This window comes from Chrysoperla carnea, chromosome 5 (assembly GCF_905475395.1).
Source record: "Chrysoperla carnea chromosome 5, inChrCarn1.1, whole genome shotgun sequence".
NCBI classification, from domain to species: Eukaryota; Metazoa; Arthropoda; class Insecta; order Neuroptera; family Chrysopidae; genus Chrysoperla; species Chrysoperla carnea.
In genome coordinates this window covers 59,978,547-60,004,391 of record NC_058341.1, presented here as the reverse complement: position 1 = coordinate 60,004,391, position 25,845 = coordinate 59,978,547, and the positions used below count along the sequence as shown (strand labels likewise).

The window sequence follows — 25,845 nt, the reverse complement described above, 5'->3', positions numbered from 1 at the left end:
TCTTTTCATTCCGATCTATTTAATTAATGAGGAAAAAAATTAATTTATTAAATTTCAAAATAATAAAATAAAATCTTATTTATTTTTGTAATATTATAAACAAGTATCAGATAAGGATTATTTTGTTTAAAATTTCCTAGGGTCTCCAAAAATTTCATATTCTTAGGGACCTCAAAATTTGATCGATATTCTGAAAAATGAAGAATGAGGACACCTTGCAGAGTTTAAGAAAATCACAGAAAAGGGTCGAAACTTTGCGAATCGATTAATACTATACACATTTTTGCATATTTTATAGTCAATTTTCTATGTATTTAATTTATGAATCTGATTTTTTTATTTATGACCAACTTAAACTGGCCCTATTTTGATAAACCTTCCCCTCAAAACGACCTAAATTGTATATTAAATCAATCGACATAATTTTTGTTCCATCACATCAGATTTTCCAAGTATTTTATCCTAAAAGCAGAAGAAATAAAAACAATTTTTTCGCTGCAAGTATTCGAAAATATGTTAATAATCACGTAATTTTTTTCATAAAAAACACGTTATTTAATAGTGCCGTAAAGCATTCTACTTTTTTAAAATTCAATTAATCGGAGAGTTAGAAACTGATAACACAATTTTAAGTAGATATTTTAAGCAGTTTAAAAATACTCAATTTTTCGATAATATATTCTTCTGCACATTGCCTTCAATTTTTTTCTTTCACTTATAATCGTCGTCTTAATTGTTTTTAATGAAAAATTTTAACAATTTTACTAACAAATATATTATTTTTTTTATCATTGCGATAAAAGCCATTTATTTTCGTGTTCAGAAATAAAAATTTGCACAACACATTTAAGATACAGGCGAATACGGCATTTATAAATATTTTTTAAGCCCAAAAATAGTCACAAAAATAACTGATTTAGGCTGAGTATTATTTCCTCTCTAAATTCTTCCTTCAAATTGTGTTATCAGCTCTTAGAACACAATTTTGTATTCTCACTAGCAGTTGTTTCTATAGATTATATTGAAATCTATAAGTGATAAACGGATAAAAATTAATATAAATATAATTGTAAAATATTAAAATTAATTAATCAAGAATTTTAATTATAAGCAAACTTTTAAGGACTCTCTTGTTTAGAATATTATCTCCAATATTATCTGATGTGGTCATTACTGACTGAGCACCTTATATAATTTCACTAAAAGAAAAAAGGTATGGGGAAAGCTAAAAGTAATTGAAAATTCATATTTTCTGATTTTGTAAAGATTTTTGTGGAAATTACAAGTGATTATATTTAATTTCGAATAAAATGAAAAAATTTTTTTTACCGCTTTTTTGGATAATTTCTTGAAAATATGAAGTGATCTAGCAACTTTTACGTTGAATTCAGATTCAATAAGCCTATGTTCAAATGGGCAATGGACAAGCGTAGCACGTTATGCTCATAGCATGTTTAAGCGCAAATGAAAGATAAGTTTTCTTTTCGGGTACGATTTTCCTAATTGTCCGTTGGTCGCAAAAAGTTTACTTGTCGCAAATTTTGGACACACGATGAATAATTAGTTATTTGTCACCCAGAAAAGAATTTCTTAAAATTTGTTCACTAATTTTATTAACAATCAATTTTTCGAAATCTATGATACGTAATTTTTGATTATATTTTGTTTAATTGAATGTTATATAAAATTCAATAATAATATGTTTTAAATTACAATATTTACACAAAAATAAAGAAGAAAAACAAAACGGTAATAATACGACGATTACGTAGGACGTTTAATTTTTTATATGCTTTTTTTATATATGCTATAAAAAAAATTCATTTGTAATTTTTTTTTATATGTGAAAAACGAGGAAAATCCTTTGTGTTTATAAATTTTCAAAGTCTAATATATATATTTTTTTTAGTTCAATAAATAAATTTTTTTGTAATTATTTCAACTCATAATATTAGCTACATAATATTTTTATACATTTATTAAGCCATTCTTTTTTCATTTTCGTAAATCAACAGAAAGGTTATTCGATTTGTAAATTGTTTTAAACAGCGATTTTTATTTTTTTTAATGTTAAATAATAAGCATTAATTTGTTTTCATAAATGGAATGATAATTAAAATGAAATAAAATTTTTAATATGATTTGTGAAATGCACAGTTAAAGAAAAGCTTCTTGTTTTGTAATTAGTTTATGAATAAATGATGTCTCCCAAAAATAAGAGCATAATTACGTCGAAATAAAATGATATGCGATTCAAATAATTAATACATTCCACGCGTACAAAATGCTCTCAAAGAAAAAAATAAAACAATTATAAAAATATGAAGCCCATCTGTTCAAAAGTTGGCTTAATCTATGTATCAAGCAAAAAACATTATTAGCCCACTCATTTTAGATATATAAAAAACCAATCTGCGAGAAAAATTCCAGTTTGCCGAATTTTGTACAGGCACCTTTGCATAAGTGTTTTAAGAAAGGTTAAAAAGTTTTAATCGACATCGTGTCAAACTTATTTTGATATTAACGGACAAAGATAAAAAAAACTCCTTTAAGTGTTATTCAATTTTATTTCGTGTATCGAGATATTTATTTCAATAACTATCTTTTTTCCTGTTTATCTCGCTTTCTGTGATACAGATAACGAGGGTTATACAAATTGTAGGCCATAAAACTCTCTACAAAGAGATCCTTCACATTTTTCTTCGTACTAGAAGTTCAAAAATAATGTTGAGTAGTCAAACAGCGAAGTCATATTCGTTAATTGATCAGTGATTCAATCTTTCAAAAAATTTAACACATTCGCTATTTTGACCGATTTAAGAGTTTTGAAATAGAGAATAAATCTTTTTTAAATGACTTTGTTTGGTTTAATTGAGGGTCGCATAGGAATTTTAGCACTTATCAATAGTCATGTAACAAAATTTTGGAGTTAAAAGTAAATAATTAATACATAGAAGAAACAAAGCATGAAAAACCATCAATTTAAAAAATGTTAGTAATGAGAAAATTTTTTTTAATGGCAGCCATTTCGATAAATTTAATTTTTTAAAGTTGAAACTCAGTAAGCTGTTATGAAGTCGTATAAAGAAGTTTGAAGAAGTCTGGGCAGACTGCTGGTGCTTAATGAAGTTGAATTCAAAGTTTTACCGCTTGACATTTTTTGAATTGTGAAATTCTTATTTTGTATGGTAAAATAATTTCTACGTAATATAACTACTGGTGTGATCGAAAAAATTGAAGGATTTATTTTATAGAAAATTCAATTACCTACAATTTTTATAATAACCCTCATTGTCTTCCGAGTCGCTGTAAGTGTGATTATCAAGGTGAAAAGAGGAGTTTTTTGAGACCTTTGATTGTAAATATCTTATAATATCGATGGGGAATTTTACCTATTTATTAAAACACCCAAGCGAAGATATTTGTGTAAAATATGGCTAGCTAGAAATTTGTTCGCAGTTAAAATCTAATATGATTGGGTCCTATTACATGATAAGTAGTGTGTAGCTTAAGGATGAGATCACCTGAGTATTTTAAACTATTTACAACAACAAAAACGTTCGGTATGATTGATTCTCTGCTTCCAGTACCGAGTGTTCCAGTAGGATTTTTAATATATATTTTTAAATATATATGTATTCTTTTTAAATAAATACTTAATACAATTATAATTACTGTGTAATTTAATTTTTTTTAAATTTTAATTTAATTTTTTTCTTTTTTTAAATAAATTATTTTCTTTTTATATCTTATGAATGCTATGTTGGGGGCTGTTTGTTGCTACCGGGTACTTTGCTGTGATATTTAGATTCGGCCAACTTGACTTGCGTGCTCCACTGCGCTTGCTGCTGCAAGACGCCTACGGCCACGCCCCCCACCTGACCACCCTCACCACCGAGCGAGACCTGCAAGCCAAACCACACCACACATTCGTAATTACCAAAATAACAAAAATAAGCTTATATTATTAATTAATTAATTAATATATTAAATTAAAAAATTCTTTTTATAAAATTAAAAACCTTATTAATTAATGTAGGGTGTCCATAAATCACCGGACCAAACAGAAATAATTAATTCCTTACGAAATTATAAGATTTGACGCAACGATAATGATTAAGGTCTCGTTAATTAGCGTGTATAATGTTAAGAATTTCTAGACAAATAAAAGGAAAACTAAAGTTTTTATAAATTTTATTATTAGGTCAATTATTTCCGTAACTTTAATACAGAAAAATTTATGTTAAAAGCTCTAGAATATAAATTTTGAATTGTTTTTGGACAAATTGTAGAAATTTACCCCAAAAATAATTACAAATTTCGACAAAAATTCAAATTTGTTAATTTAGAACTTCGAACGTAAATATTAACTTTAGCGAAAAATGATGATAAATTATACCAAACTTAATTTCTCCCAACTTTGCTGATAATAAACATTTCTTAAAATTAAAAACGATAATTAACGAAGCCTTAATCAGTAAACGGTCAGATCAAAAAATGTCATAAGACTTTTCGTCTTAAAATTTTGTTAAGAATTCTTTTAAGTTTCTGTTTGGTGATTTAGGAACAGCCTATATATTAAATTGTCTTGTATGAAGTGGCACGAATATTTTATTATGGTGATATTGTTACATTGTTTGATGTATTTCATCGAAAGATTAAATGTTCTTATATAGCAGAATGGAATTTCGAGAGGAAATTATAATCAAGAAAAAATTAAAGAATCCCAGTTTAAACGTTGAATTCTGTCATTGTTGTGGTCAGTATTGGAATTATATTTATAAATATTGACCCTGCACAAAGGTACGTGCATATTTGACTTTTAAGACAACATTTGCATTATCAAAACAAAGGTTTGTAGAAAATTCAGCTTATTTCATAAGACTCCGAAATGGACCATTTTTTAACTAAGATGATTGGGTTATACAGTAATCACGGTAGAGTTCTGGGTGTTTGCAAAATGAAAACTGAATCAGCTATGCGAAACCTCGGAAATTTTTCATCATTCTGATCAAAACCGATGTATGTACTTTAAAACTTCGAAGTAGAAGCGAAAATGTTCCAAGGGTATGATCTAATATATCTTAATCATTAATCTATACTATTCTATAATAATATTCTGAAGAGTATACCCTGTATACTTTTATATATACTCGAAAACACTGTTAGCCTGGTTAGTTCTCGATATGGTTCGACAAAATTGGGAAAAAATACACACATAAAAATATTATTATCACAAAATACTCACAAAAATTTTAATTTTGCCGAATCATATTTAGAATTTAATAAATTTAACTTTGTTTCAAAATGCAGTTCGAGCATTTCTGATGTCCAGAACTTCAGAAACATGTCTTTTTGTGCTTTTTTTTTTTTTTTTTGTTACTGTTGTAATTATTTTTGACCTTTGTTGTAGAGATTTTTCTGTAATGTATTTTACAATACGTTCGCCGTATAAAAGAAAAACCGAGAACGAAAACATTTTCTTGATTATAATATGTAACTAAAAATACACCAGAAAATACATTTGGTCGAACTATATTTCTGTATGGATTATAGATTCTAGAGGATCATAGAACAATGTTAGACTAAACAATTTCGGATTCGGAGTTGATGAACTTTTGATTTTGCTTATTTGCAGAATAAATTAATTCAAGTAAAACGTAGTCGATTACAATGTTAAAAAATTTTTCCAGTTTGTCTGAAAATATTCGCAGTCATTCGATGTTATATTTCAGCAATTTCTGTGTAATTAAATACACATTCACAAATTCACCTTCGATATAGAATGTAAACAATTTCAAATTAATAAGTTACAAGACAATTTAATACAATAATATTGGCATTTTCGTATTTGAAATTATTAAAGAGGAATTTTAAATCTTTCAGGATTACCAAAAATATATTAGCACTTGTTTCTACTTAAAAAATTTCGCAAAATTATCTATCTACATAAATTACAGTCTAATAGAAATGGACCCGTTTTATTATCAGTATACAAACAATTACTTCTAAATTTGCTGTCGGTGTGCTTTTAGTGCACGGGACAGCACCCTTTTTATTGAATGATCAATACATACTTGAAACTTCGTCAGTGACTTTTTTTGGCGAGTCTACCAAACTTTCTACAACTTTTTTGGAAAGTGCTGGGTTTTCAAAAGAGCATGATAATATCATATTTAAGCTCTCCGTCTGAAAAAACGCTGCAGGGAATTTGTAGAACAAAAAGTGAAGTATGTATGTATTGAAAAACAAAAAAAACCTAAGTACAACATGTTCGAGGTGGTAGACAAGCTGACTGGCGCAATATTTTTGTCGGGCAAAATATTGTACTTTTTAATAATTGTAACTTAAATATGACGTTATCATACTCATTTGAAAACGTAGCACTGTTGAAAAAAAACCGTATAGAATCAATTTGGTAGATACGCCAAAAGGAAGTCACTCACGAAGTTTAAAGTATGTTTTAATCATTTAACAAAACAGGGTACTGTCCCGTGAACAATTCATATTTTAGAAATATAAAAAATAATACCTTTATATTGCATACTACTTTGTAGCTTGTATATAAAAGTAAAAAAGGGTAAAATGCCAAAATATATTAGGCGAAGAGCTTGACCGTAAAAAGACGAACCTCTAAACGAGCTATAATTTTATTATTATCTTTTAAAAGTGTAGGTACTGCGAGAGTAGCGGATGCTATAATAATATCGAATTTTTGTGCAATTGCTTTTTCATTTATAAAAATGTAAAATTTACTTCAACAAAAGCTTAAATTGCTTATGTTCAAAAGAAGATTGTCGCCTGTCTCATCGATAAGAGTATCTGGAAACCTACATTATTATTTCAAATCGAACGGCGCATGAGTACAAATAACTATTCCAGCCCAATTTTTTATACGATTCTCTTCAAATTATCCTAATGATGATATAAATGCATGTTGCCAGATCGAAAAAGTGGTCGGAAAATTTTTTAAGATCAACTTCTCAAAATTGAGGTTATGTATCGGGCTAAAATTTACCACACTTTTTTATGATCATAAGTTACATCTTTTTTCAGAATTTCAATTCAATTCCTTCATTTTTCGAAAAGTTATCAGAAAAAGTTGAAAATATGAGTTTACTACGGTTTTCTTGAGATTTTGAGGTTATTTTGTTATTCAGGGTTCGATAGCAAGTAAGGTCGATGCAGAAAGTCTAATAAACAATTATTTTTTTTATTCGCCTCAATATAAAAAAGTAAGGGATCTAAAATCTTAAGGTGATATTTTCACGCTTTTATAAATGTGAAATCCAAAGAGAATAATTCTCTTAAAGTCTATCTACTCTTCGTCGCAGACTCTCCACAGGCAATCGTAGTACCTTCATGAAAATATACTTTTATAAAATAATAAGTTCCCCCTTCTTACGGTCAGCTCTCTTGGACCATAATAATTTTTCAAGAATTATACGACACTTTAATTGTATATTGTATTGCATGTTTGTCACAGGAATAATGCATTTTAGTATCGTATAATCTAGAAAAAGACACACAAAAACTGATCACACAAAATTTCAAAACAACAATCACAACATTCATGCATCAAATAAAGCAAAATGATTAAGGAGGATCGAGAAATTAAAGCTTAAATAATTTTCCATTTTATTTTGAAATATTTTTTCGTAAATTGATTCAAAATGATGGTTGCAAGTATGTTTGAATGTGGCACAAAGAAACTTTTAAAAATAATTTTTTTATTAATTTTACCATGGCTAAATTATGGCATGTCGAATTACATTATTTTGACTTCAAAGGTTAATCTTAAAATTTTTGTAGAGTTGGAAGGTTGGAACGGATTTGTCCTTTAATATGATAGAAAGTAGATAAAAATAGATTAACTTATTTTAGTGTATTTGATCGATAAATTGAGAATTCGTTAACTTAACGATACGAAATTCTTTTAATTGTATAGTATGCAAAATTTTTGAAAAATTATTTAAGCTTAAAAATGAGCAATGATAATAAATTTCCAATGTTAAAGAATTTGTTAAATGAATTTTTTATACAAAATTGTTTAAACAAATTTTTTTTTAAATTTCGTACACAAGATAAAATATTAAAATCTTTTTTCTATTTAATTAGAAAAGTCATAACCTATGTATTAATTAAATAAAATTAAGTTATTTTCATCTCGTAATGTGTTTACTCCAGAATAGAATTTATTTTTTAAGTAACTTATGGACCAATTAATAAAATTTATTTGTGGGAAAAAAATATTCAGGACAAAATTGTGCAAAAGTTTATTTTACTAATTATTTGGCATACACTTTATCGCTATATTTTTTTACATTTTAATGTAAAATAATAATGATATTAATTTTTTAAGACATTTTGAAAATATTATAAAAAAGTCTTTCAAAAAATTCGCTAAGTTTAAGATACTTAATTTATAAGATCCCATACCAAAACTAGCCTCTTCTCAGGTTTAAAGTAACCAAAAGTAGGCATGCTTGACAAAGCTTGGTTAAATGATCATAATATTCAAAATACTACAGCAAAAATCATAGGATAGTCATTTTTCTCAAGTTTTATAAAAAACTCCTTTTTCTAAATTATTATTATTATTCTCCAAATGCATGTAAGAGAATACCCATTTTTGTATTGACCGAAATAAATTTTGAAAAAGGGATATTAAATTTTTAATCGAATTATTACATTAGGTTGTGTAGATCCTTAATAAGATAAATCTCTTTCAATGTAAATTTTAATTTAGAGTTAAAATAACTTAATTTTATTCATATCGGTCCACCACGATTTTAAATTATTAACAGAGAAGACGCATTTGGCACTATTCGATCACTAAAACTTTGAACAAATTTCAAAAATATTGTTGAACAACTTTAGGTAAAGCGATTTTTTTTAATCTTAAAACTTTCACGAGGTTTATTTTCATAATTATAATTTTGTATTTAATTTATTTTTATGTATTTGATAAGTCTTAGATCTTGCACCAAAATTTATTAAAAACCAAAATAGAGCAAAATTCTTTTTTCTCAAAAAATTTGAATAGTGAATATTAGTCTAACAGCTGTAAGGCTTAAAATTTATAGTAATTTCTAAACCAATGATTTGCTCAAGTAATCAAAATTTATTTTCTACAACTACAGAAAATTTTTGTTCAGTAATAAAATATAATTAACGAAGACCAACCTCGTAAATGGTTCATCCAATCGATAAATTTCAAAAACTTTTTCCACTTAAAATTTGTTGCTAAACAGTCGCACGCAAATGATAATTTGAGTGCTGGAAATTGTATCACATGCCTTCTTTTATTAAAAACAGTGAAATATTTAATTTGGACATATTTTAAACTGGGTAATTTTTGGGAGGGAAACGTCAAGAGCCGCCAATGACGTTTTATTAGAATTTAAAATTAAAAGTCACACAAAGCTTTAAAAATGTTTTTCTAGGAATTGTGAATTCGAATTTATTACTTACGAATTTCCTTACTTCCCAGTTTTTTTCTTGCAAATTAGATATGTCACAAGCATTTCATAAAAAATATTATAAAATGTCGCCTAAACATTCGTTTTAACTACCTATAGCATACCTATTCATGATTTTAATTTACTAACCAATTCGATCTGTTGGAAAATAATGAAGATTGTACAATTTTTCATACATACAGGGTGGACTATTATAGTACATTGTGTATAATAGCTCGTTTTGTAGTTAACCAATCAAAAAATAACTTAAACAAAAGTTGCTGAGTTTGATGGGGGGTATCAAACTTTCAGAGGGGCATCAGAACAGTTAGATGGGTTCTGATATCAGATTGGATCTAGTTCTCTGGGTTGCTTGAATAGTCAATTTAGATCCTAAGAGGTAAGGGATAGAATATCACTTAGTAAAAAGTTGATCCTCACAAAAAAAACTAACATTTTTTATTTAAAACATTCTTTTGAAAATCGTTAGCTTTCGGAAAAATATATCATTATTGTATTTAATCGAAAGAAAACCGCTAGCTACAGAAAAATGCACTAACAAAAAGTTGTCAAGGGCATTAGACGACATTCGCCTATATCCATAACATGAAATTCTAGTTTCAAGGTCCTGTAACCTTTATCTTGAAAATTTACCTGGGCTTAAAAGTTATTAACACAGTCGAATGACCTTTATTGTCCCTCATAACTTTTGGGTAAAAATTTTTCTGAAACTAGCATATTTTCTTCCGACTAAATACAATAATGACATATTTTTAAGTCCATTTTTACCGAAAGCTAACGATTTGCGAAAAAATGTTATTTTATTTATGAAGATCAACTTTCTAATTTGAAGTGGTATTCTATCTCTTATCTTTTAGGATCTAAATTAACTATTAAAGCAACCCAGAGAACTAGGCCCAATCTGATGTCATAATATGATATTCCTGATTAAACTTTGCAACTTTTGTTTAAGTTATTTTTTGATTGGTAAGCCATAATATAGCAAAATGTCGCACCCTGTATAATCCATTTTCTTCATACTTTATTCCTTAAACCTAAGATACATCAGGCCAGTTTTTTAATAGAGCACAGTATAACATAGTGCAGATAATTAAAATTTAATATAATTAAATTCGATTAATTGATAAATTTTAAGAACACTAAATTACTGTTCTAGTTTGAAATACTGGAATATTGTATTTCGTGCATTACAGTTGATTCGTAAAAAAGCGTAAATAAACATGAAAAATTAGTTTTTATCATAGAGATAATACCATAGAGCTGCAAAGTCGCCGCCCAAACGGTTTTTCGCAGAAGAAGGCCAGATAAGACTACGTTTCTTTCTCTGTGGCCAAGAATTCACTTATTACGTTTTTTATGTCTATGGTATTATCATCTCTATGGTTTTTACTGAATCCGACAGAGTAAGTTAATTTAAGTTACGAAAATCTTGGGTTTATTTTTCATAGTTAAAAAATTAGAGGTTTAGTGAAACATTGGAGAGTGAGGAATTCGCAGTTAGCATATTTAAAGAATTAAGTGGAAGTTGTTAAAGCACAAGTTCTTTGTTAAAGAACTTTTCCGTAAAAGTTTTTATAAGCCGCAATTTCTATAATTTATTTAAATTTATGCATCTTCTCTGTTAAGAAAAACCTACGGAGAAGGGGGTGGAGGTGGTGGATTATTTGGTGGTGGACCTTGAGGCAGTGGTGGTGCATCATGCCCTCCACCACTTATACCTGGTTGTGACGATACCATATTTGGTATAGGTGGTGGAGGTGCACCAAACATATCTGCAGGTGTACCATACATTTGATAGCCTGGATAATATGATGAATACAATGCAGTTGGATCATACATTTGTGGATGATGATATGGAGGCATTGAACGTATTTGCATATTTGGTGGGGGATAATTTTGATAAAAAAATTGATTCTGTTGTACGAAATGCTGTTGTGCAGGTGTTATCGATGTAGGTGGTGTATTATTATTAACATTTGATGATGATTTTGATAAGATAGCTTGTGAATTATTATTAATAAATCGATTATCTGAATATCTTACCTGTTGTTTATTGTTATATGAACTTCGTCCATTTTGCCGTGAACTTTCTGATGAGGATGATGTACGATAATTTCCACTATTACTTGACGATGATTTTGATATTTTCGTTGGCGGTGCACCATGTTCACTAGCCCCACTATCACGATGATCACGTTTTCGATTACTGTTAGCAACACCAGAATTACTACTTCCACCACCTGCATCATTTCCACTATTCTCAACAATTTTATCTTTGGATATTTTTATTTTAAGTCCACCCATTTGATTTGAATTCGATGATATTGTATCAGTTTTGATTCGATCTTTTGGTATTTTTATTTTTAAACCAGAACCACCTTCTGGAGTAATTTTATCTTTCGGTATTGTTATTTTTAGCGGAGCAACAGGTGTTGTTGGTTCAGATGATTCTTTCTTTGATCGATCACGATCTTTATCTTTATGTTTTTTCTTTTTCTCTTTATCCTCACGATTACGATCCTTATGTTTATGTTTATCCTTTTTCTTCTTTTTATCAGATTTATGATGATCGCTTTTCTTACTTTCTTGAGGAATTAATTCGTTTACTATTTGTGAGGGTATCACTACCTCCTCTTCTTTTTTAACATCTAAATGATTTATAGGAGGTGTAACAACTTCCTTTAATAAATTACTAATAACGGTTGGATCTGTTTCAATACCATTAACTGCTTGAACAGAATTTTCTTCTTTGGTTTTCATTTCTTTTGGCACAACGCTTTCCTCTTTCTTTATTTCTTTTCGTTTATCATAATCTAATTCTTCCTTTTTAATTTTAATTTCTTTTTCCTTTGTTAAATATTTATCATGTTCCAATTCCTCTTTCTTAATCTTACTATCCTTTTCTTTCGTTAAATATTTATCGTATTCTAATTTATTGAGTACAACCATTAGTTCTGGTTCAGAACTAGAACTTGAGGTTCGATTACGATTCTTTGCAGCACTACTTGGTGTGCTTGGGGTTGTTGCAACTGGTGGTGGAGAACCAAATGGTGATAGCGCTGGTGGTACCATACTATCATTTAGAACTGTATCATATTTCTTACCACTAGACCCAGGCGGCGTTTTACCAGTTTTTAATTTTTTCACAGGTGTTTTCGGTGAATCTTTTTCTGGTGAAAATATTGATTTTTGTTTATAGGACGATGATGATGTTGTTGTGGTAGAAGAAGTTGTTGCTAGTGGAGGTGTTGCTAATATTGGTTTAGGAGGAGCTTCTTCATGATTTCCATTACGATGGTAATCATTCGTTTGTTGTATACCCGGACTTGATGTTGATAATTTCGAATCGGTTGATGGTGTTGAGGTATTTGACGTATAAGGCGGTTGTTTCGGTCTTTGTTGCTGTATGGAAGTTACATTACCACCATTACCACCTGGTGGATACTTTTTATCAACATTCAGCGTAGTTGATTTATTTTTATTTTGATCGTTGTTGTTGTATAAAGATGGTTGTTGTTGAATGGGTGGTGGAGGTTGTTTATGTGCTGATTTAATATCATTTCGATTATGTCTAGAAGAAGATGAGGATGAAGAATCATGTTTAACATTATTTACAACCATTGGGGTACCACTTAATTTTTTATTTAGTTCATATTTTTGTTTGTCACTAATATCACTATTATTAACACTATTATTGCTATCTTTGAAAAGGTCTTTAAATAAGTCAGGTCTATGTTTTTCAGGTCGATTGTTTGTCGGTTGAGGTGTGGATCGATCCATCACTTCACGTAATAAACTGTCTTTTGATAAATTTTCAATGAATTGTAATGCGTTACCGCCAGCTTGATGTCGTTCACGCATTTGTTGCTCTTTCATTAATTCACGTTCACTTGTTATGTTACCTGATGAAGGTGGAGCACTAGGCCCACTCGACGATGATGTTGGAGGGACTTGGGGTGGAGGTTGTTCACGTGGTGCAGTTATATCACGACTCATTTGTTGTAATCTAGCATATAAAAAAAATTGAATAAACCGTTACAAGAAAATATAAATTTATAAGTTTTAAATAGACCAAAATTTACAAAATAAAATATTTATTACCTCTAGGGTTCGTGAAAAAATAATTTTTCAGTATTTTCAAAAAATCAATATTAACAAAGTTATCTTCTTTTTTTTTTTCTTTACCCAGTTTCTAGCATAAAAACTGGCCGAGATTCCGAAGTATTTTATGCGATAATGGAAAAACGGGAAATTACTCAATAAAAACACATGGAATCTTTCATAGATTACATAAAAAATATTCAAATCATGAACTTAGGCGCACCCAACTTTTTGGTCTAACAGAAAGGAAATCAGGAATTGTTTGTAAGAGGGGGAGCATCCCCTAATACAGTTAATTATATTACCTAGCTAAATGTATGAATCCAGATTCCGAGTAGGACAGCTATCCCCTGTCATTTTTGTCAATATCATTTTTTTCAAGAAAATATTTAGAAATCGATCCGTATAGCCTATACTAAAATTTAAGTTTTTTGGTTTCATGAATTTTAGCCTACTTTAAACCTGTTACCAAAGCTGAAAACTCCACAATTTTTTTTTTGAAATAAAGTAAAAATTATCTTATACTAACCGATAATGCTCTCTACTTGATGACGAATCATTCGTAGAGTTTCGCATATGTTGATTTTGATCACGATGTAATTGATCCATTGGTGGCATTCTAGGATGAGAGGATGATGATTGACTCCCAGGTCGATTTGAATGCTGTGGATGCATTTGTTGATGCATTTTTAATTTTGGATCAACATTACTGTTACTACTTCGATGATGTGGGTTTCGGTTTTGTGGAGGTATTGATGAAGATGATGTACCAGATGGTGGCATTCCTCCATGTTTATGATTTTGAGGTATGCTATTTGATGATGTGCTACCCGGTGGAAGTTGTTTATGATGTGAACCAGGCATTGAAGAGGAACTATGAGAGGATGAACCACCAGGTGCTCCCATACTTTGACGTTCACGTTCTTTCTTTTCTTTGTATTCATTGTAGTTGAGATTTGGATCGTGTGGCGGCCGATGTGGATGTACAATACCTTTTATTTTCAATTTTATTTTGGATTAGAATATTTTTGATAAATCTTTCACATTTGTGCGTTCAGGAACACAGAAAAAGCAAATATAATATTGTGATCTATAAAGAGTTCATCGTTTTAATATATTATGGTTAATAACTCGTTTTGTAATTAACCAATAAAAAATAATTTAAACAAAAGTTGCAAAGTTTGATGGTAGACATCATGTTCTGACATCAGATTGGATCTAGTTTTCCGGGTTGCTGTAATAGTCGGTTTAGATTCTAAAACTTAAGAGATAGAATAACACTTTAAATTAGATTGTTGATCCTCATAACAAAACTAACATTTTTTATTTAAAACATTTTTCGAAAACCATTAGCTTTCGGAAGAAATGCGACTCAAATATATTCCATTATTGCATTTAATCGAAAGAAAATACGCTAATAAATGTTTTAAATAAAAAGGATTAGTTTTTTTATGAGGATCAACTTTCTAATGAGTGTTATTCTATCTTTTAAATTTAAGAATCTACACTGACTATTACAGCAACCCGTAGAACTAAGGCCAATTTCATATCAGAACATGATGCTCCTATCAAACTTTAAAACTTTTGTTTAAGCTATTTTTTGGTTGGTTAACTACAAAACGAGGTGTTAGCCATAATAGCTTAAAATAGTCTTCCCTGTATAATTTTATTCTGTGAGATAAATCAGTTTTTAATGATAAAGCATTAGGTGCGATAGTTGGAGACTTGATTCCCAACCGAAATATCATTTTCTCTAGAATGTCTAAATAGTTTTTGATATATCGGGTGTTTACGGTAAATTCCCAAGGCTTAATCTTTGTAAAATTCTCATAAATGCTTCATTATAAATTTCCTATCTCTCCAATCCAAATTAGATAAAAGGATTGAACCTCTTTTACACCCTCTTTAATCTAAAATTTTTTCTTGTATTGAGTAAAAGAAATATTGTAATCGTGAAATAATACGATGTTGAGTTATCAGCGAGAATATCGATTTTAAGTATCTTTGAATCCATTTTGGCTAGGTTATTCGCGGTGTCTGTAAGTACGTAGACACGTGTGTATTTACGTTCGAATTTCGCTTAAAAATACCTCACACTAATCTTTTGGTTAGGTAAAATTTGTTCGTATCGCAGAATTTTGTAGATGGCAGATTAATCAAAAGTCTCAATGAGCATGCACGGTGGCCAAAATGGGCAAACATATTTAATGAAATTTTTTATGTCTGTTGGAATTTATTTGGATATTTTATTTTACTTGCACTTGCACACACACAAAACACTCTCACTTCAACATCCGTAAACAATTTGCAATAAATTTTTTCGAAAAACGCGCATTAGTTTGCATTTAGATCAACACAAAATCAAAATTGTTTACAAGAAAAAGAAGGAAATAACGAAGGTGATATTCCTGAACGCAGTTTTTGGTGCACTTTCAAATTGTTTTACCTGGTTTCATTTGATTGTGATGAGCCTTTTGATGGTAGCTTTGATCTTTATGTTGAGGCTGTAATTTTTTGTTATCTGCAGTCTGAGGAAACAAAAATAAATATACATTAAAAGGTATATGTTATACTCTATAACAAAATTATAGTTGCTCTAATCGAAGTTATTAAACCACTTTAATAAATCCGGCTTAAGAGTTAATATAAATCAGCAGCCATATTAGATATGTAGACGGATAAAAAATTTACAATTTTTGCGTGCTAAAAAAATTATTACCTGATGCGGTGAAATTGGGTATGCGCCATCCCAACATGAAAACGAATTGACTGTCTACGAGTTTTTCTCAAAAATGTAAAATGTTTTTTTATTTATTATAGACATTTATCCGCCCACTTTGCTGGGAAATTTCAATTTGAAAACAAAGGCTATCGCGTTATAGGCTTTACCTCTATAGCCTAATATAGCTAATGCCAATTTTAAAGCAAATCCACCACATACTACCTTCAACCCACTTGTCTCTGGGTAACCCGCCCCTAAACACCAACTTTACTTCCATCTCTCTGACAGTTAGACGGCTTTTGACCCGGAGCTCATGGTTTAAGAAGCGGATGGTTAAATAATTATCTACGTGTTATAAGAAAATTTGGTTTTATCATTATATCTCCGGCAACCGTTATCATGGCAAGATAAATTTATAGTCTAAGATACTCCTTATAACATCAGCTATATGCCATTGAAAGTCCCGTTAACATCTGCCCAGCCTTTTCGAAGATTATATTAACCGGAACAAACAAACAGACAGACAAAAATTTTAAAAGATGGTTCTTTGATATAAGTTTTGGTAAATTGTTTTACATTTCTATGGAAAACAATATTTTTTGCAATAGTCAAGGGATTGCCAGTAAATTTAAGTTTTCTAGCCCCCTGGAGGTCGCTTTAGCCGCCATTATAGATTTTGCTTATTAGATTTATTCAAAACATTCAAAAAAAATATTTTAGAAATTTTTACGTCATAACAAAACTTTAAGGAAAATTCCTTCTCTCTGATCACCTCTTTAGGTTTTGCTGCTCTTTTTCATCGCTTGTTATGCGCTTAGAAAAACACGCCGGTAAATAAATTGATATTGACATAACGTCACAGTATTACTCTGCTAAAAACAAAATTTCTTTGGCAAAAATTCTATGTCCTAGTGAGGCTATATTATTATTGTCAATCACAAATCACAATCAAATACAGTTTCGAATTTATAAGACGAAAAATGAAAAATACAATTTTCTCGTAATATAAAAAGAAAAACATTAAAAATTCTATGAAATTTAATATATGCTTACGCCAGATAGTAATGGAAATTTTGATGAAAAATATATTTGTTCTTACCATTGGTGAATTACAATTAACTGGCTGTGAATTTGAACTGCTTCCGCCACCTTGACTGCTCGATGATTGACTACCCGATGATTGACCTAAACTTGCTGACATACTTTGTATTTTCTTCTTTAATCGGGAAGGACATTTATTATAAATACTGATAAATTCTTTGGTTAGTTCATCCAACATTTCCGTTGTGACACTTTCATCTACATACGTGAACCATGGTTTGCCCTCACTTGATGGCGGAATCTAAGTTTAAATTTCGATTTTTTATTATTGTTAAGTATATTTATTAATTCGGGTTAATTAGGGAGAATACAATATAATTCACAACTTTTGAATGGCTTCCATCTCAATTAGGTTTTCATCTTAAAATTCAGTTATTAGATATGAATTTTAAAAAAAGGTTATTGTTTGATGCATTTCTTGGATAAAATATTAAAAAATTAACCATCCGCGAACAAACAGGGTAAAATATCGAATTATAAATAACTTTTACAATTTTTCGCAAACATTGTCATGAAAAAATTATCCTACTAAAATATAATCCAATTAGAAACATTATTCAATTTTTGAAGGCATAGTCAATTTTTAACGACCTATTCAGCGATAACTAACAAAGCCTGTGCTATAAGGTGGGAAAATAAAAAATTTCATGGCCCTGTTTTATTCACAAATTATTTTTTTCTATTCATAAAGAACTCCACAATTTTTTATATGTATCGCAATTTCCGAACTATGAATTCAAATAGTTGGCTGTCCACGAAGGACACACTTAGGCTATAGAGCCCATTGTTATATATCATATATGTGTTTTACCACCTTTTCCTATTATAATTTCATTTATCCGCTCCTCTATTTTCAGAGTGCACCTTCTACCCTAGGCATACCGCGAACGGAATTTACGCTTTACGTTGGTTACGCTTTAACCAACTGAGCTACTAGTGTTGCCGTCAAAGGCCTCAAGTACCTAAAGGCCTGAAAACACCAGTTTTGAGATATGGGGACTCAAAGTTCAAACAATATACTCGACCAGGAGCATATATCTAGCATAATATGCGCTTAAGAAAATAATAATAATAATAATAAAAATGTCGGATGAAACTTATCATGCACGCCATTGTGTGAGGCATTTCTGAATATGACTTAAATAGAATAATAGTTCCCAGTGGTGTTTCTCTTCACCCGTTGAACTTACGAAAAAAAGGAAACAATTGCTATCCAAATGAGTTTTTATTCATGAAAATTATTGCGAAAAATTATAAAGCTTTTGAGATAACCGTAAATCAAAATTTCTCTGCTGTAATAATTACTTCGGTGAGCAAAAGGTGCTAAATAAACAAATACAAAATATTCGCGGCCATGCTATTCGCACGACGTAACTGAAAATGAACGAAGAAACTGAAAATGACTTACCTCCCAATTTGACCATTTACATGCTAAATGTATACAAAAACAGGCTACTACGGTTGGCTTATATTGTAAGCACATTGTCGTTAAATGTAGACTGTAAAAATGAGATTTTATTAAATAATAAAAACAAGTTTAATTACATATCAAATATGATTTGAACACATACCTATTTGAGGCCAAAAAATATGATGTTTGAGCGAGATCCTTTGAAGCTGTAAGTTGTACGCAGCATGGTAATAAAGCGTACATGAAAGAGAAATACAGGCACTTGTTTAGTGACTGAGAATGTACACAATACAAACACAACGCTCTGAAAGGAACCTAAATATCTAACAAGATACTATATTTCAAATTCATTTTCTATTCATTTTTTTTTTAATTTTAATTTTGTGATTTAAGTAGAAAAAATAAATGTAGGTGCTGTTTTATAACAAACATTAATGAAATTCGTAGTAAATAATATTTACAATCATACTGCGCTAGTTTCATTCCGATTTCTGTCGCTAACATACTGAAAAATTTATAATACTCCTCCTCTCCTTCCTTTTAAAGTGTGTTCTATTTTAAAATAGATTCAAACATGTTAACGTCCATGGTTTTTAGAGGCTTTCAATAAGAGAAACCATTTTAAATTAAAAAAAAAACCCAATATTTTTGTGAAAAGAGCTGATAATTATATTTTTAACCGAAGTACAAACTCTGAGATTTATGATAGAAGAGACAGAACATCTACCAAATATCCGCTGCGGCACTTCTTGCGTATGGTCATTCTTTTGATGGAATTTTCCATCACATTTTTTCCCACATTGATGAGGCTCATTTTCATCTGCCCGGGTACGTGAATAAGCAAAATTGTCGCATATGGGGCGAAAACTCAAGAGAAATAGCCCAACAACCTCTCCACTCACAACAAAAGAGCGTTTGGTACGATTTTTGGAGTGGCGGTGTCATTTGGCAATATTTTTTCGAAAATGATGCTGGTGCAACCGTTTCAGTGAATGGATTGCTTTTACCAAACGATGTTGACTGACTTTTTTGGCCTGAAATTAATGGTATCGACATGGATGACGTTTATGTTCATCAGAACGACGCTACATGCCATACAGTTGATGGAACAATTGCTTTATTGGGTTTTTTGGACGAGTGACCTATTTTTTTTTCAAAGTGACCTATTTTTAATAACGATCTTAACGACTTTTTTAAAAGATAAAATGAAATTCTTTTCATTGCCTTCGTTTAATTGATACTATGTTTTGCGTTAAAAATCGGATAAAACTAGATGAAATATGATTGTATACTATTAATTAAAATAGATTTTCCTAATATCTAAATTATTTTACTCGAAACAAAAATGATTAGGATATTTATTTAATTGCTGTCTAAATAAATGAAACATGGTTTTGTGCAACAGAAGTAAAATATTTCAAACTCCGATAGAACGTGTAGAAAAATTAATGTCTAAAATTTACCCCTAAGATAGTTAATTAAACTAATTCCAATAACCATAATGAAAATGTTGGTGAAAAGATAGACATTATATCCATGATCCCATAAGATTAAATCCAAAATCTGGCTAATGGTTCTGTTAGAAATTACGTGTATGGATAATTTTTTTTAGGAAATGTATAAGATGAACCCCAAGTAGTATTTTTCACTCGATAATCAAGTTAACATTTAGAAGGTTATCCGGCTATGACGTAATCGAAACGACAACTAATGATATGTTGTATGCTCATTTCCCGTTGAAATCCCTTACAAATGCTAATATGAGCCCCCGATTTTAAAATATCGAGCTGCTTAGTAAACATCTCTATATGACGAATTTCAGCTCACGAAATTTATCTCGATTTTATAAATTCGGAGGTGCATTTCAGTACAATTTATAACACAACCCCACCTCGCCCCGTTGTCTTTGATATTTTATAGTGTATTGGTACATTTTTTTAAAAATTATTTTTTAATTTTTCTCAGGAAAAGAATTAAATTCCTCGTCATTTTCCTGAATTTTTCAGTATTCCGAGTTTCCTCGACATTTTCATATGTTCTAGTTATTTGGACACCATGTATAATAACTTTGAATGCTTTAAATTCGATCAGAAAAAAATCATATTTTAAATATTGTTCAACTAGTTATAGTCAAGTTTGTCTATTTTGAGCGCAATGTTAATTTTTTCTAACCGAAATAATGTAAAAGTAGTTATGGTCTAATCTGCCTATTTTAGGCGCAATGTTAATTTTTTGTAACCGAAATACAGGAAACCAATACATGAAAAAAATCGGAAAATTTTTGTAGGCTTCCGTTAAAAATTCCATTTTTTTAAACTCCCGTATGTCTATAAAAAACAAAATTTTTAAACTTGATGAACATTTAGCCGCTAATAAGCCAAAGAAGACCGTTTTTGTTAATTTGAAAAATATTAAAGTTTTTGTAAAAATCCATTTTTACGAAAAAAAAAGCTTTTGTAAATAATTATTATTTTTCAAATTTGCAAAACGCTGTTCTTATTAGTGGCTAAATTTTCACCAAGTTTCGTTAAAAAATGTTTTTGCAAAAAATTGCGGACGTTTTAAAAAGATGAAATTTTCAACTTTTTTTTTTCTAGATGAATTCGAAATAAATAGTTACATAGATTTTATACGAAATTTTTTTGATAGAAAGCCAATTTAAAAAAAATAAATAAACCGTTTTCTACCAAATTTGACCGCCATTTTTAATGTGATCCCCTGATGTCAGTTTATAAAAAAATAGAGCATTGAATTCCACGGAACATTTCCAATTTTTACATGCATTGATTCCTTGCATCCCGGTTTTGGCCGGAAAAATGTAGGTAGGCTAGACTATTAGAAATGGGTACCATTTCGTCAGTAAAATAGAAAACCGAAAAAAGAATTTTTGCCTCATTTGACGACTTGGCACCCGTTCAAAAATTTGTCTTAGATATCGTTTTTAATATTTCCGAAGTAAAATTTATCTTACGCAAAAATGTGCACAGAACCAGTACCAGTAAATTGAGGAGTAATTGATAAAGAAATCGAATTAAAGAATACCTTTAACTAAGTGACAGCATCGGACCACATGCGTATGTGGATGATCAATGGCAACATCGAATCCAAGTGTTTGTAACAAGACATTCTCATTGAAGACCAATTCATGTGCTGCTTGTGCATATTGTTCAGATTTAACATCAGGCGTTGCTGGTGTTGTACTTTCAGCCTCCTTATGTAAACATAAATGTGCTACTTTGATCACATGTTCTAATTTACGTGGTTGTTCTTCAACTTTTGCTGCTAAAAATAAAGCAGCTGATGCCATCGAATAACGATGGAATTGTGTGAATGAGTGAAATACATAAAAACGATGCATATATACGATTGCCGTGTTTATGCATAATTGTGATCTGTTAACAATATTAAGGAAAATTCATTTTTTTTATAATTCATTTTTCAGGGCTATATTTGAAGAAGGTGTCAGTGTTTGAAGAAGTTGACTCATTGCCGATTTCTTATTTAATAATCGCACTGAATACGATGATATTAAAAATAAAAACAATTTGTAAAACACTTCAAAAAGAAGGGTTTACAAATAAGATCAAAATATAATTTTATTTCGAGTATCGTGATATTTATTTCAATAAATATGTCTCAACTCGAAGTCAACAAGAATTCATCCTTAAATAAGATCGAGGTTTAAGTAGAAGCCGCGAAGCTGTGATACTACTAACCTATTTTAAATCTGTGAGACAGAATGAAAATATCATTTTTGGCTGAAAACGATGTTGCTTAATCATAAATTTTTACAGTTCGTAGAATAATTCTGTATCATAGAGTAAATAGTCTAAAAGACGGTATAAGGTCGATCTTCACCAATCTGATAACCAGATGAGTTTCCTTATTAAAATGAGCGATTTGTTTTTTATCTATTGTTTTTGTTGTCAATGACTTTTTTTCACTCGAGTGACGATTAAACCCTTGTTTCATTATGGGCTAGCAGTTTATAAAAATTGATAAAAATACAATACCAAAATAATTGCATTCAATATTTTTGAATCATCCTGTACTTAAAAAATATTTTCTGAACGATTACATTGGTTTTGGAAAACAAACAAATGAATAATGTGATATGTTGTTTAGGACGTGAGGTAAATAGTTCAGAAGTATCATTCTAGTTTCATATCTTGACATATCAAATCATGTTTTATCATTTAGCTGAATATTTTTAATATAAAATTATATTAAAAATATTTCGATTCTAATCACTCGTATCGTTTAATCGTATTTTTCGAAATTCCTTCGGGACTTCGTTATTTTATAGTCATGAAGTTGTGATGACGGCAAATTTTCTTGTGGTTTATTCACAATTTGTCAGCTAGTGGCGGAAAAAATAATCAATTTTTTACAGTCTGCTAACCATACAGCCACAAGCAACAGAAAAATGTTTAAAATAACGTTCATAACGAATTAAAGCATAGTTAAAAATTTATTTGTAAAACAAATAACTTTTTACAGTTTGCCATTCATTGCCATTTTATTTAGACATTTAGAGCATTAACAGAAAATATAAAATAGTGTTCATACAGAATTAGGACACTAATTTTACCTTAAGAGTAATATCTAATGAATCAAAAGAAATTTTTCGAAAAGAAATAACTTATAGACCAAGAGCTCACATAGGCCAACTGAAAGCACCTTGAAATAACCCCAAAATGTAAAAGGAAAAGAATACATGACCAACACGCCGTTTAAATCCCATCTAGTTCAAATAAATAAATTTGGTAATTACGAATTTTCGACATTGTTAACAATCGGCAAGGGTTAAAAAATTAACTTGTATTATATATATATAAACCGGTAGTTAACTTGAAAAATGAGTTGGAGTTCCGATCTTATTTGCGGCTGATTGAAAATTTAGTAACCTGAATTAAATCATGTAACGGATCGTTAGAAACACATCATTTCCTCAGATCTTACCACAAATTTTACCATCGATTCAAAGCTCTTTGTCTAGAAACCAAAAAATAACACATTTACTGATTATTAGCACGCTTTTACTTTTTATACCATGTATATATGAAATATACATAGTATATTAAGTTTAGTCCCAAGTTTGTAACGCTTAAAAATATTGATGCTACGAAAAAAAATATTGGTATAGGTGTTTATAAAATCACCTAATTAGTCCATTTCCGGTTGTCTGTCTGTATGTCTGTCGTCTGTCCGTCTGTCATCACGATTACTCAAAAACGAAAATAGATATCAAGATGAAATTTTTATAGCGTACTGAGGACGTAAAAAGTGAGGTCAAGTTCGTAAATGAGCTACATAGGTCAATTGGATCTTGGGTCCGTAGGACCCATCTTGTAAACCGTTAGAGATAGAACAAAAGTTTACATGTAAAAAATGTTTCTTATAAAACAATAAACAACTTTTGTTTGAAACATTTTTTCGTAAACATCACTGATTATCCGTGAGAGCGCAAATTGTATAGTATGTAGGTTATGGCTTTATCAGTTATGTATGTGTGACATGTATGTATGTGTAATGTGACAGAGTAATCAACACTGTCTATACATGGTATTTCAACAATTAACTCAGTCAATTGTTTGTTTTCACTTGTTGTATTTATGTTCAATCAGCTTTTAATCCTCAGATGGTCACGACTTTGCGGTAGATTAACATAAATTTGATCTTTTTAGCACGGGCTCTTGGTCCAATAAAATTATTTTAAGAATAAAATATCAGTCTAACTCTTGATTATTTCAAATAAATTTAAAAACAGGCAAATCATCGTAGATTCAAAATTATTTTAGGACTTTTAACGAAAAATGAGAGGGGAGACAAAAATTCATGAAATTCTTAATGATTATAGTATAAAAATAATTACTGAAGGAGCATGATTTGACCCTGTATATCATTTCCTAGTTAATAAATATTATACTATTTCAAGGTTGTTTATTAAAACAGTCAAAAGGCAAAGAAAATAATTTATAACATAAATTTTATAGATTAATAACATCTCAAAACTCAAGAAAAGTGAAATGAACAATAAAATACGAAAAAATAATTTTATATGGGCAAAGTTAAGCTATTGATTAATAATAATAACCATTTTCTTAAATAAATTTTTAATAATAGGTATTCATTTAATTAACAATTTGATAAAAATAAAAATTGCAAAAACAAATAATTGTTCTTTATTCAAAATTTTGTAAAAATAAATATAATTTGTTGTATGAGGTTAAGGCTAAATGTGTGGCCTATAAAAAGTAGGTCAACTCTTATATTGAACCATTAATAAAAAAAAATTATATTTATCAACAGATTATTTTTAACACAACATAAAAGATTTACGTAAAATGTAAGGAATTTTTTTTTTTTGAAATCAGACATGTTGTAAAAATTACATCATGTGTTGCAAATTAAATGCGTACTTCGTATTTTGAGAAAATTTTTAAAGAAATTATCAAGCACATGGATTTTAACTTTTTGTTTAAATGAGAAATGTACTTAAAAATAAAATTTCGTAAATAAATTGATTATATAAATTAAAAAAATTAATATTTGTCATATGATTTATATATATGGAAATACCGGGCAAATATGGCGGATAGACATGAGGTCACTTATTTTGATCAAACTTATTTATTGTTTTAAGTTGAATGACCTGAATTTTCCTAAATTTTTCGATTGAAAAACTGAATAAATATCTATATAAACACATAAAATTTTATGAAAAGGATACACTTGTAATCGTTGGCCTACATCTTGAATGAAATTTGCAGCCTGTTGTCTGTATGATAATTCCTTATCACTGTCAATGTCACATTTTCGACTTGGTGAATTTTCTAATTGCTTTTTGGCAAAATACCATTTTTCTTCGGCAGCCATTTAACATTAACAACACCAAACACAGGGAAAATTGAAGTGAAAATACACAAAGCGTAATAAATATGAAAATCACAGTTCAACATTGGTTATTTTTTCTAACATAAATATTCATTTATAAAAAAAAGCAAATATTTCACACAATATTTTTG

General features: G+C 29.5%; 1 protein-coding gene across 1 annotated transcript; it reads right to left on the bottom strand.

Annotated features, from left to right (window-relative positions):
- Positions 1 to 2,196: 2,196 nt before the first annotated feature.
- LOC123301660 (cyclin-T2) lies at positions 2,197 to 25,839 on the bottom strand. The gene is made up of 9 exons (XM_044884500.1): positions 25,551 to 25,839; positions 21,860 to 22,209; positions 18,978 to 19,023; positions 18,815 to 18,905; positions 17,405 to 17,647; positions 16,030 to 16,111; positions 14,113 to 14,575; positions 11,526 to 13,488; positions 2,197 to 3,905 (listed from the first exon to the last, which is right to left on the bottom strand). The coding sequence occupies exons 1-9, from the start codon at positions 25,694 to 25,696 to the stop codon at positions 3,759 to 3,761; spliced, it is 3,531 nt and encodes a 1,176-aa protein (XP_044740435.1). The 5' UTR covers positions 25,697 to 25,839; the 3' UTR covers positions 2,197 to 3,758.
- Positions 25,840 to 25,845: the final 6 nt, after the last annotated feature.

Excerpts from the sequence above, each read along its gene's own strand:
- LOC123301660 (XM_044884500.1), bottom strand. The coding sequence starts at position 25,696 with ATGGCTGCCGAAGAAAAATGGTATTTTGCCAAAAAGCAATTAGAAAAT. Across the intron at positions 16,112-17,404 it reads TTAATTGTAATTCACCAATG|ACTGCAGATAACAAAAAATT; the intron begins GTAAGAACAAAT and ends TTGTTTCCTCAG. Across the intron at positions 14,576-16,029 it reads TCACAATCAAATGAAACCAG|GTATTGTACATCCACATCGG; the intron begins GTAAAACAATTT and ends TGAAAATAAAAG.